At 39.5% G+C, this 13,451-nt stretch overlaps 3 protein-coding genes across 4 annotated transcripts; 2 read left to right on the top strand and 1 right to left on the bottom strand.

Moving 5' to 3' along the window:
- Positions 1-131: 131 nt before the first annotated feature.
- On the bottom strand, positions 132-1,233 carry LOC112565146. Its single transcript, XM_025240461.1, has 2 exons — positions 872-1,233; positions 132-358 (listed from the first exon to the last, which is right to left on the bottom strand). Exons 1-2 carry the CDS (start codon positions 1,125-1,127, stop codon positions 147-149), a joined length of 468 nt encoding a protein of 155 aa, XP_025096246.1. The 5' UTR covers positions 1,128-1,233; the 3' UTR covers positions 132-146.
- Positions 1,234-1,327: 94 nt separating this feature from the next.
- LOC112565145 lies at positions 1,328-4,027 on the top strand. Of its 2 annotated transcripts, none has more exons than XM_025240459.1 (5): positions 1,328-1,574; positions 1,726-1,828; positions 2,246-2,519; positions 3,015-3,197; positions 3,530-4,027. In XM_025240459.1, exons 1-5 carry the CDS (start codon positions 1,426-1,428, stop codon positions 3,802-3,804), a joined length of 984 nt encoding a protein of 327 aa, XP_025096244.1. In that variant the 5' UTR covers positions 1,328-1,425; the 3' UTR covers positions 3,805-4,027. The 2 variants fall into 2 exon arrangements, with proteins under 2 accessions (XP_025096244.1, XP_025096243.1); XM_025240458.1 differs by having other exon boundaries at positions 3,012-3,197.
- Positions 4,028-5,231: 1,204 nt separating this feature from the next.
- On the top strand, positions 5,232-9,733 carry LOC112565213 (vacuolar-sorting protein SNF8-like). Its single transcript, XM_025240543.1, has 8 exons — positions 5,232-5,383; positions 5,922-5,972; positions 6,130-6,268; positions 6,912-7,016; positions 7,368-7,440; positions 7,720-7,861; positions 8,005-8,079; positions 8,542-9,733. Exons 1-8 carry the CDS (start codon positions 5,333-5,335, stop codon positions 8,641-8,643), a joined length of 738 nt encoding a protein of 245 aa, XP_025096328.1. The 5' UTR covers positions 5,232-5,332; the 3' UTR covers positions 8,644-9,733.
- The last annotated feature ends 3,718 nt before the right edge of the window (positions 9,734-13,451 follow it).

The following is a 13,451-nucleotide window of genomic DNA, read 5'->3' as shown; positions in this document are numbered from 1 at the left end:
TCATTTCGCTTTTTAAATGCGGCTACACTAGTAACCTGGGACAAAGCAGAGGGTGTGAACACTGCTTCTAACAGCTGCCTGGAGACAGGGTTCAGTAGCAACACAATGTAGCAATTGCTTAAAACAAGCGTTTGCCTACTTTGCCATTAAAAAATAACAAGGTTGCAGTGGGTATTTAGTTGTTTAATGTAGCAACTATTGATGTTTGTCTCCTTATACCTTTCTTTCTCCTCTGGTGCAGAAGTTGTTGTTCGCCTTGATAGTTTGCACCGTGGGGAGGCATTGGAGTTCGAATCTTGCGTTGTGAACTTCTCGTTGTCCACAGCTGATGACCCCTTTATTAGCTTTGCGTCCAGCTCTGCAGTACAGTGCATTGACATCAGGGTCTTCTTCATACTAAGCCACAAAATGGTCATTTGTTTAACATTAATATTATTCTATTTTAAAATTATCTGAGAAAAAAATGATGCTTCAATGCATAATGGAATAACCTACTTTATCGTCGAATATGGCAAAAAAAAAAAAAAAAAAAAAAAAAAAAAAAAACAAAACCAACCCATATAATTTAATATTATTGGCGACAATTTCCTAACAAAAGTATTGATATGCTAAAAATGAAGCTCTACTTGTAATTTATACTTATTCTTTCATTTCATATAAGTGTTTATCTTTGTTGTCAAAAAATTTTACGAACGGATTGTCTAAGATCATTTCCTTTCCAATAAAATACGACAAAACAAAAGATACAAGAATACTTTCATGTCAACTAATTCCTAAAACCTATTCTGAATACAGTCCTAGGATTGGACAGAACAGGAAACCGTTGACGGAAATCAGTATTTTCGATTTAAAATTCACCAAAATACATTACGTTTCGAATCGTATTCTTCACCAAGTAGCTCAGCATCCACTTTAGACCTTGTCGCTATGCTTTCTCCATCACGGGTATCGAACTCTCCACGTGCGCCCCCACAGTCCTTTTGCATCTCCACTGCGACCCCAGCGGCATCCGGCCGGAGGTCCTGACACTGCCATTGTCCTCGCTGACGTCGGGTGACCCAGTCCCCGTCAGACAACGATTGCCTCACGTCGTCAGCTGTCTCGTTCTTCTCCTCGCTGGCCATCATCGGTCAAAACAGCGGTCAGCTGCGTTGTGGCAACATGTTGCTGCCGCTGGTGGAAGTGAAGTCGTCGTCTGTGTCAACAGACAACCAGTGACGACAACGCAGCTCTCAGTGACGTCATTTAATGACGTGACGACTCTTTTGACGTCAAATGTGTTTTTTTGTGTTTGTGTGTGTGTGTAGACGTGTGTGTGTACACGTCATATCGTTGTTACATTCTCATCGATCGTCTGCGCGGTTAAAATGGCGACACGGTTAGAGAAAGTTAGACGAAAAGTCAGCAGAAGCAGCAGTAGCAGCCATGCACGTGAGCAGATCTGAGTCAGACAGAAAGGGGCGATTACTGAAACTCAGCGGTAGAATATTTAACTTGCTTCAGATTCTCTCCCTGGCAGTCTTTGCTAAGCATCTCTTATGCTACCTTTACGTCAAACTGAAAGCGACAGAGAAGTCAGTGATTTTCTTTCTTTCTTGTGTGTGTTTCTTGTCTTCAGTAAGTGTGAAGCTCTGTTTTAGTATTGGATGGTTGGTTAGATCCTTTTTCAATAGGGTCCTGCTGAGTGTCATTAATGCAAGCATCTTCTTTGTTATTCATACCCAGCTTTTCCAGTCCCACAAGCGACGATACAAGTGAAGTGCCAGACTCACAGATCACAGAAATCGAACCTGTCCTCTGGAATTCTCCATTGCCTTCCACTGGTTTTGTGAGTACATTTCCGTGCCAAACAATCTACCAGGACTTCCTGTGTCCATCCCATCTTGTACACCATGCACAGATCATCTCTGACATTCATTTTAAAAATTGGCATTTATAGTAACCAAGTCACATCGTTTCATGCCTCAAGATAATCGTTATCGTGTAACTACCATTTTGATGCATCATTATATTGACATAGTAATGCTGGTGTAGTCTACTATTGAAAAATGTAAAAAGATAAAAATTAGTGAACACATAAAATTGTGCCAGATCAGAATTTTATTTATTCTGGCCATTGTGGGCAAAAGGATTTTGCGTAATTTACTTCCCATGGGCCATTTGGGAGAGGAGAATCTTGATATTTGGCTATTGTGATGACTTATGAGGAACTGTCTCATGCGTAGTCCTTTGGTTGTCTGTGAAGGGACTTGATGAGGTCCTCGTCAGCCTGATGCTTGTTGGTTGTGTTCTACGTCATTGGCCTGACCTGCTTGACCCCAACGCGCGCTCTTCTCAGTGCAAGACTTCTTGCGTGAACTTCGTCGCTGATTACGTCCTCCGTCTCGCTGACATTCAAAGCGACGAAAAAAAGATAAAGCTTTCCCAAACAGCTCGAGATCCCCCTACCAGCGAGGACGGAGACTCCCAACTGCAAGCTTCCCAGAAAGACAACAAACGTCAAGACACGATGGGATTAGGTACTGATGATGGTTTTTTTTTCTCACACCATGACTTTGAGATGGATACTAAGCCCAATTTTCGCAGTATGTATGCCTGATTAGCCTCTCTTCTGGTGAGGTAGACGGCGACAAGGTATTTTACTCAGAGACTGGTCTATCGACCACGACACAGATTGAAAGTTCGATATTCTGGAGAGTTACGGAAACCTACCCTGAACCCTTCTCCAAAAAAACTCCTGAAAACAGTCGAAGTAAGCTAGAAAATGAAGAGAGATTGCCAGGGTGTCCCCAGTACATCTCGACACCTCCTCTCATCTATCCTCTCCTCTCTCTTCCTCTCTCTTTCCTATCTCATTTTCATTCAGTCACTCTAAGGTATATCGCGTAGCAAAGATTGTGTGCTCAAGAAGTGTCGAAAAAACGATGTTTTTTTCTAGAGCCTATATCTGTTCTGCAAGTCAGGTACAGGTCTCCAACAATGAACAATGAAGTCCTTATAACTGTGTCTAGCAGACCGGCGCGCTGACAAAACCACTGAAGTTCGCTCCGAGATGCTGGGCCTTGACGGGTGGGAGGAGAACTCGCTGACTAAAGTCAAGCAAACAAAAGAATCGTCTCCTAACAAGAAAAAGCTACTACTGAAATATCACTCTCATTCTACCATGCTGAAATCCCTCATGCGATATAAAATGAAAGGTGACTGACAATGACTTAATTCTTGCTTAACATCGAATTATATTAATTAAAATATATTTTTAACATTTAAAATCTGCGGCTGAAGAACCACTGGGCAGCTGCTCGTGTGAAATGGGCACCTGACTTATCAGGGGAGGTGAAGGCAGCGGAAGGAGAGGACTGAGCTAAGCTCAGCCTTCAACATGTAGTAAGCTAGTGACAGTGAACCACTCACTGTGGGATTCTTTATCTTTACCTAGGCATAGAAGAAATTGAAGATTTAAAATTCTATCACTACCACAGAACAGCACTAATATATATGTTGTCTTGTGCGTGTCTGCTTGCTTCTTCAGCTGACACCCTGCGTCACGTGACGGAGAGCAAACAGCGCATGCTTGGAGCCCTTTGTGTCCAGCGGAGGTCGTTGGCCTCAGACCTTGCCACTCTGATGGAGCTCGTGCGCACCTCTCGCAATCACCTTGACAACCAGCGGGAAGTTAACCGCAATCTTCTTCTCAAAATCGAGCAGCTATGTGGGCCTAGTTGTGTAAGCGATGTCTCAGGCAACGACATCTGCAGCAGAGAAGTCTCGACAGACAGGAAGGATGAGTTTTTATCTGATGCTTAACCTGCGAAAGACCCGCTCCAGTCAACACTGCCAAGCCACACTAAACTGACTACTCGATCTAACATCGTCATCATCATGAACAGATGAGAATCCCAATCACTGTGACTAGCATTGCTACAGCCTAAAACTTACAAAAGCAATAAATATCTTTATGAGACGAAAATGACAGTCCTACGATGAATGTATTTTTCAGAAGCAATGTATCTGAATACATAGACCGTCATTTTGGTTTATTTTGGTTACATCTTTGTAACTTTCTGTATTGTCAGGAAGCTTTAGGGGATATCAAACACACACACACACACACACACACACACACCACACACACACACACGCATGTTTGACTGTTGATATTAATTGGAAAAAGTTTTAGTGAACAGCCGAGCCCTGCATTGAATTGTTCATGAACTTAAAAACTGGTGTGAACTGAAGCTGCATGTGAATGTCTGCACGTGACATGAAAATCTCTCCCTCTCTATCTACAACATAATACGCACGTGCGTGTGTGTGTGTGTGTGTGTGAGAGAGAGAGAGAGAGTAACAAATAATTTAATATCGCATAGTAACCATTTTAATTACCCTTCTAAACTCTAAAAATGGTTTCCGCGCGCAAAGCTGTTTGAGGTTTAGAAAACGCCTACCAGAAAAAATAGTGAATTTCTACACCTATAGATCTAAAAGTTTTGCCTTTTACCAGAAATTGATTGGTGTGTAGGTTTTACTGAATTTTTCTTTATAAATGGCTTTCTAGTTTCTAAAATAAAATGAAAATGTGCTGTTTGTGAAACGTACTGAGCCGACCATAACGCCATAAAGAAAGATGATCGAGTGTGTGAATACTGAAGACACCTGAAAGATACTGACTTGAAGAGACGATTCATTACAAAGCAAGAGTGAACGAATAAATCAAGCGGAAGTGGTTTTTCCCTCCTCTCAGTTTGAACCATGCAAGTCCTATTATCTGAATTTACTTGCGGCTACAAGTATCAAAGTCAATATAATATCCCTTCTTTATGAATGCAGCATAGAGAAGGAACTAACACACAGATACTTTATCAAGCTGCGTTAATTAAATACTGCCTTTCTTACAGGTGTAACTCACGAACGGCCTGTTACCGTCAAAGATGTCTACGTCTCGAGTCGGTTTGTAGATTTAGCAGGAAAGTGCTTACACCTTGCGGCGATGTCGCACTATGGGGGAAGAAGAGGGAAGGGGAAGGAAACCGGAGAAAACCCCCAACATCCAGCCCTCCAAACAGATGTCACATACAGAAAGTGTCCCGAGACGAGATCTGAACCCTGAGCCGCTCACTGCAGTGGTGACAAGCGAGTGTTCTAACGACTACACCTCAGTGGCCCCGAGTTGTTAGCGCTCTTTATGGAGTACCATGATTCAAGGGAAGCAATCATTCACTTGCACCTTATTTTAGTTTTCTCAGTAGACTCCCCTGAATTTCGATGTCGCCACTTCCGGAAGACAGTGCCTCTAAGTTGTTTTCAGCAAGTGCTTCCCATCTCACATCTCAAAATGAGAAGAGGACCTGGAATAGCTGCAATTAAAAACAAAAATCTAGCTCAAGTATGGATATTTTAATCATTATTGTTATGGAATAGTAAGAAATGCCTGGTTACTATGTCAACATAATAATGGTAATCGAAGCTGGCAGTGGGACTTAATCGCTGGACGTTGTCCGCGTCGTTAGTTGCATTAAATGACATTTCATTAAAAGAAGTCATTCTGCCTCATTGTTTTTCTGAAAACCCGAAGAGGTAAAGAAATGTCAAGTGTCCAGTCAGAGAAGCAAAAATAACTACTTACAAGTCGATCCTCATTAATATTATTGCATTGTAGCAGTAGTTAAAAACTGGAGGATGCTTAATTGTTTCACAACTTAAACTTCTTCCTTTTCAAATCAGCCAACTAAAAAGTCAGCTATCTAATCATCCAACCAGTTTTCTGTTTATTTCTTTCATCAGTTTTATCGACATAGATGCTTCTTCTGTTTTTACTTGAACAGCTTGTCATCATTTTAATAGAGACCTGGGCAATATCATAAAAATATGTACTTGATATTATTATAATTGGTAAAGTTTTGACTAATGCATTTCATTTTCAGGCACGTTACAAAGACAAAGGCACTGAAATTGCAGAAGATCAATTTGCACATGTAAGTACCTGCAAGTTTTAAATGTTGTTTACTTTGAAAATGAAAGTACACAGTGTCTATGTTATCATTTCAATGAAAAACATTTTTAGTAACTTTCAAGAACATTTACGTTTTTGATGACATGCTGTATATTTGTTTATTCATTTATTTTTGACAGATGGCTAAGCAAATGGAAATTTTTAAAACAAATCTTGAAGACTTTGCTGCCAAACACAAAGATGACATTCGTAAGGATCCTCAGTTCAGACTTCAGTTTCAAGAGATGTGTGCTTCAATTGGTGTTGATCCTCTGGCATGTGAGCAATTTATTTTCAATTTTTATAATTATAGTTGACTTCTTTAAAGCTTTCATACCTAAAACTGTACTTGACAGTGATTGTGTGATTGTAATATTTCCTCTGAAATGTTTTTTTAAGTCTTTTGTTTATTCAGAATGTTTGAATTTACAACAGAATCAAATTTTGGATACCCTATACCTTTACTCAATGGCAGATTAGATTAAAGCAGCAGTTTAAAATCTAGTAGAATAAATGCTAGTATTTACACTTGCTTTCACTATTTATATATTAAAAAATATTTAGATGAAAATCAACAGTTAGCGACAGTGAGTTGGAACTGCATATTATTGCTTAGCCTGTATTCTGTAATTGTAGGTCTAGCATTCCTGAAGCTTAACCTTGCTATTATAAGGCACAGATAATCACAGGATAACCACAGGATATGATTTCTGAATTTAAAAGTTAAAAAAAAATGCTTTTTGGTTTAAATCAGCTTCTCTTACCAACTATATTTACCCTGTGCTGAAAGAGAGCATTTGTATCAGTGTCCTGAATGACACTTTATCTTATGTAAGATCAGACAAAGTTTAGACTTCTTACAGGTACAGCAAAGGAGTCAACACTTTCAGTAATCTTATCTTTTTTTTCATATTTGTACCAGCAAGCAAGGGCTTCTGGTCTGAAATGCTAGGAGTTGGAGACTTTTACTATGAGCTTGGAGTGCAGATTGTTGAAGTATGCCTTGCTAGTAGCCATCGAAATGGAGGTAAGAGGCACAGAAAAACTAACCATATAACCATATTTCACACATTTTAATTTTCATTGTTAACTTAATTACTTTCATTTCAGTAAAAATATTATTTTATCTCCGTCACAATTTTCAGCCGTGAACGTAAACTCATTAGAAAGGAACATTGCACTTGAAATTTTACTGTAAGATTCTTCTTTTTTTAATAAAGACAATAATATTATGTATTTAAAGAACTCATGTTGATTCTTATAAAGCCATTTTTCCTCTCAGGACTATAATTCATTTATTTTCTAAATAGTTAGTCCATTTTTGACACAGTGGTTCTTCATGTATACATATCTTACATATTGCTGCTTGTCACCTCAGGTCTGATAAGCATAGATGAGTTAAGAGACAGGGTTGTGGCATCTAGAGGACGAAACTCCCAAGACATCAGTATGTAAGTGTCTGCAGGTGCCAGCATTCATGTTTGCTAAAATAATATATCCACTAGCTTTTTCCTTGAATCTTTATTTCTCCAGTTCTTACCCAAAAATACTTTAAAAAAGAAGGATTTTTGGTGTGCAGAAAAATTCATAATTTATCCTTTCAATTATCATAAGTTTTAAAGAGATTTTTATATTTATGATTTAAATGTGCACTTTACACTTTAATTACTTGTATTGGCAAATTTTCACATGTACATCACAATCATCATGTGCTTTGTTTGGATTTTCAGTGATGATCTGCTACGAGCTATCAAAAAATTGCGGATTTTAGGCAATGGCTTTACAGTGCTTACAGTGGGGAACACACTTTTGGTGCAGTCTGTGCCAGGGGAGCTAACCATGGATCACACAAATATTTTGCAGCTGGCACAGGTAGTCCATATATTGTCATGCAGTCTTTACCTTCATGATATTTAAAAAAAAACATTTATAGAGTTTCAGTGATCTATTTACTTTTTTAATTTAAACATTTGCACCTCATAAGAGAAGTTAATGTACTGTCCACTGTATTTCAGAAATCAGGTTATGTAAGCAAGTCACAAGTAATGAAAGACCTGAAATGGGAAGAGGAGAGGTCTCATCGTGCCTTGGTAAAACTTTCAGATATTCTATAGAATTTTGCATCTGTGTAGCATTGGGTTTCCTTACACATTCTTTTCTTTTGTACATCTGAATTTTATTAGCTTTTGAATGTTATCATTGCTAGGTAATTTGCAAGTATTTTGTAGGTAATTTTATTGTTAAAGTATTGTAGAACTGTGTTGCTCCTAGAAATTCATTCAAAATAAATATCAGACAAAGTGTTCAGATTAACCTTTTTCCACCTCATCTTGGCTACAAGATTTCACTTTTGATGCTGTGTTATTGTGTCTGTATATTTCTCTTTGTTTTTGTCTATGTATGTGAGCTGTGTTTATATTGATTCTGTATTTGTGTGTTTCAGTTTGTTTCTATTTTTGTACAGAGCCTGTAGAATGCATTAAGGAACATTCAAATAATATTATTATTCTTGCTATAAATGAGATGTATGACTGGTTATTTCTTTATGGCAGGAGTTTCTAGTCAAGGAAGGAATGGCTTGGGTAGATGACCAGGCTGGAAATGAACGACTTTATTGGTTTCCGACACTTTTTTCGGATGCAAAAAACCTTTGAGACTGGCACAGCGTCATGCATGTAACTTCATGTCATTGATATGTATTGTTTTCTGATGTGTTTTCATTTGATAGCAATAGAATGAAAACAGTTTTTTTAATTTTCCCATGTTGTGTGCCATATTCTTTGGTGTTTCAGTTATGGCAATTTTCACACTGCTGCTAAAAAAGGTTAATGAGTTTAGCATGATGGAATGGTAGGATGTGAGTGTTGTATATGATGTAGTTTGTCCAGTATGGTGATGCAAAGTATGCATGAAGATATGCAGCTTCACTGTATTGCCCACATAGAACAAAGTTGTTTATGATGGAAGAAATCATTATTTGATCACTTTCACCTGCCAGAGGTGTCACTTTCACCTGGTGTTCAGTAATAACCATGCTTCCACTGGCTGTCTTGTTTCCTAATAACCATGATCACACTGACCATCTCATTCACTGATAAATATGATCACCATATTTTTGTGTCTGACCTGAGCTGTACCTCCAATAAATTTATCTCCTGCATCTTGAACATCTGGTGGCCTTCTATGTCCTCATTTACAACTGATTCTCTTAAAACTGCTTTGTTCCTTTCAAGATCAATATCTGTAGCATTGTTTTTGCATGTGTCTGCAAAGGAGCAAAGATGAAGACTTTTCGTGTTAGTTCTCTAAAACTATGAAAGAGATGACTTAGGTACATGGTAGAAAGGCCTTCTATGGATGGGTTAGGGGTACATGTTCAGCTGCCTTCCTCCATTTTTGCCATCTTATTGAAGAGTTGTGTGTATCCCCACAAGACATAAACTCTTTTCATTTGTTGTTCCCTTCTTCCTGTGGACCTTTATTGTTCCTACCTTCCTTTCTTCTTACTTTATCTTTAGAATATAGTGCATGTCAGGGGTTTTTTGGTTTTTTTTTAATTGTTTGTTTTTGTTGTTTTGTTTTTTAACGAATGCATGCACACTAAAGAACACAGAAACACGACATGCGCGCGCAATCTCTCCTCTACATATCACCCACTTGATCACGCACAACCGAGCTAGTCAATGTGATCTTTCATGTCACTCCACGGTGATCGCCGTAAAAATAAAATTGGTTTCTTTTAACTGCACGACTTTCTGGATTTATTTTTTTTTATATTGTTTCAACGGGATTCTCTCTTGGGGTCATCTAAGATTGACACAATCAGGCACTGCCATCGCAACAAGATGGGTGAACCGGAAATTCTACACTTTGACAAACCGTCACCAAGAATTAAACAGCTATAGAAAGCAAAACTGATTACAAAAAAAAAAACCGCTTAAAGGATACGATGCTGATTAAACGATAGGAATAATGCATTTCATATGCTAACTTAGAAGTTTACAAGTGTTGTAAGCCTGGGGTTTGCAAGATTTTTTTTGTGTGCCTGTCCCTGTCAGCTACATGCAGGCACACAAACATAAACAAGATAAATGTTTTACCCTAATCTTTTTCTGGGGTTGATTCACATCTCTCCGACGCGCTGTCTTACCTTCCCGAACACTCATCTGAGTCGGATACCCATCCCGAAGGGCTTGGTCAACCGGAAGATAGTTCATGCCGGGTTGTTGCGACCCAACCGACTGCATGTCAAGGACTGGAAATAATTATTTAAACGACCGTTACAGGGGAATTCTCTGCTCACTCTCACCTGATTTCAAGCGCGACTGTGATCCAAACCAGAACACGGACAAGGGTCTGGTGTGTAACTTTGTAACCTAAGGCCATGCATCCACGTACGCAGCTTCTCAATAGCAATTTCACAGAAACTTGTTAGAGTTCTCAGTAGCAATTTTGTAGACAACATTGAAGTTTACAGTGGTTGTGTGTGAGAGAGAGAGAGGGAGGTGGAAGTCTGTATCTAGCTATTATGCCGGGAAAATTAAAAATTTTTAAACAAATAATGTCTGCGCAGGTGTTGTCCGCTAGCCCTAATGAGACGCAGGCCCAGATATCGTTTTTGCTGGACGAAAACATGCTGCTAACGGCCAATGAACACACCTATAATGTTTACAATTAAATAATACACCAGATGAAATAACATACTCTGTCGGGTGAAGCAGGCAGACAAGAAAACCTACGAATATCTTCCAGGTAGCTGAACCACTGACCTGAAACTAGTTCTAGATCGGTGAACTGAAACTAATTTAATTTTAGGTCAGCGAGGAAAATCATAACTTAGTAAGTGTGGTGTCGATTAAGCTAACTGTTCACAGTTGCAGGCAACTTCTCTAATGAAACAGTACAATCATGGACGTGTATAGGTGGACTGCTGTCTGTCTGACGAGACCAACGCCTCATAGAAAGTTCTCCGCTGTTAGTCTCGGCGAGCCTAAACAATGAATGTGACTAAACCGGAAGCTTTGTACACATCTAGTTAACTGGAAAAAAAATCGTCTGCCAGCAGTCCAGTAATACAAGTTCGTGGTACAACCTTAGAGTTCTCGCGATAATGAAGTTGTCGCGCACATTCTCGTGAGTTCTCGCCAGCATTGCCGCTGACGATGCTCCTTAGAGACTCGTCTCTTGGATACGCGGACGGCAGTCGCGCTGGTGTGTGCACACGGACGTCCGTGTTTGTGGAATGTTGTTAACACCTCGTCAACCTCACCGGCTTTCCAAGATCTCCCTTCAGACCTGTAAAATCTCTTACTTTATGTTTTCCAAAAAATATTTCCTGCTCCACCACTCCCTTCCCCGCGCAAGAAAAACCAAAATAATCCGAGGACGTACAAAAAAGAAAAGAAATGCATAACAAAATAAAAACTACAATAAAAATCGTGGCTTTTGTTCCCCACAAAAAAATGCAAAACAATCTCCACGCTCATAATCCTGTGTGGCACTTATGCAAATTCGAAGCATGATATATTGCTGGTGCAACACTGTAGCTAACCCTACACATAGTTTCATTTTCCGACGACACGCATTAAAGTTGTAAGTCATTGAAGTGTGTGTAGAATGCTGCATCGGGTCTGAGGGAAAAACATCCAAACACAAATAAAGTAGAAGCCATGGAACATAATCAGAATGAATTGTCAGGAATCTGCGTAAGTGACCCTTCACCCTTCTCACCCCTTCACTGTTCTTAGAAGCCTATAAGAACAACTAGACTTAATCACATAATACCAGCGAGGAACTGACGAGAGAAATAGATGATGATTATTATTATTATTATTATTATTATTATTATTATTAGCAGCAGCAGCAGCACCAGCACCAGTACCAGCAGCCGTAGTAGTAGTAGTATTTAGTATTTAGAAGAAATAAATAATTTTCATCTGTCAAGAGAACAAGAAGTTGCGCTCTGCAGGCAAGAGTTAAAAAGTAATAGAAAATTTAAGACATTGTTTCTTAATGAACTGCTTACCCTGTATTGTCTTTATGTTTACCTTAGAAGGTCGAGGTCTCTGCGTGACCTGTGCATCTGGAAGCAGAGTTGAAGACATTGCATGCACGCAAACGCGCACGCACACACACAAACACACACACGCACAGACACACGCACAGACACACACAGCCACACACACACACAATGAGATCTCGAACAAGTGTATTGATTAAAAGGTGAAAAAAAAATGTGTTAGCCCCGACACGACTCGGACATTCACATGCAAATATAGACCTCCGAGACTTCACCCAACAAGAGCTCCGACAGTGTTTTCGACATAACGTCTGTCTACTTTGTCGAACTTCGTGTGACCTTTCTCCCGACAGATGCACTCTTAGGTACCCATGGTAATGCAAAACCGCCAGACATTCCATTTTTAAAAATTTTAATTTCCTTTAGTCAAAAATAGCTGAAGCCGTCGAAGAATGATGTTGAAAGGACATTCTTTGACCTACCGGTCAGACATCAGACTGGACACCTCAGAGGACATCCCAGATCATGTTAACTTTGCTTTCCGACGAAAGTGATGCCGAATACGATGATATTTTTCGTTACCAAAGCGTGTTAACTCTCGTGCAGACAGAAAGGGGAAACTTGTTCAGTCTCTACGTTAAGGCGAAGATAACTCCTTACAGCACCATGCCCATGTCCGCTGCACCACCACAGACCAAAACCTTCACGCGAGGAAGCTTCACTAGAACTTGTGTTCTTTGACACAGGAAGAAAGATGTCAATAGTTTACGCCTACAGCCAATGGAAGACCTTAGAGAACATTTAATTAAACTTTTTTTGACGGACATTTGTAACGTCAATGATTATACTTCTGCTCTGCTGCATCTCAAAAATGGAAGAGAGAGGTGGCCGAGAGAAACATTTTGGAATTTGTATGAGCTCAGCATTGTGATCTGAACAAACTACTCTGGTAAATCTTCAAAGTGAATGAAGCACTGGTTTCGTGAAAGATCAGAAGAAAGGTGGAGGGACTATGGTATCAGTATGGGGCATCATCTGGCTCTAAGACATTTTTGGGTATCTTAGTTTCTTTTTTAACCTTAAGAGATGCTGCATTATTCTAGGTACTAATTAGGATTTCATTAACATCTGTCTCTCTGTTGTCGGTCTTCAGCTCTGCCCCTCGTGAGAAGTAAAACAGCGATTTGTTCTCGTCCTCAGGTAAGACCTTACAGACATGTGGCTAAACTGTCTTTACTGAACTATAAAGCTCACATCCACCACTGACCTCTCTGATATATTGCAATTTTTCAAACTCAAGAAGTAGAATGATGAATGCATGCAAGTACACGCACTCACACACACGCGCGGTCGCCAGTATTTCTGTAAAGGAGAATGGTGGGAGGGATTGTATGATTTACAGGTGTAAATTGGAAGTTATTAACCCCAGTGTGCCGCATTCAG

The sequence above is a fragment of the Pomacea canaliculata genome, linkage group LG5, assembly GCF_003073045.1.
Source record: "Pomacea canaliculata isolate SZHN2017 linkage group LG5, ASM307304v1, whole genome shotgun sequence".
In the NCBI taxonomy this organism is placed as follows: domain Eukaryota; kingdom Metazoa; phylum Mollusca; class Gastropoda; order Architaenioglossa; family Ampullariidae; genus Pomacea; species Pomacea canaliculata.
This window is presented reverse-complemented; position numbering and strand designations above follow the sequence as displayed.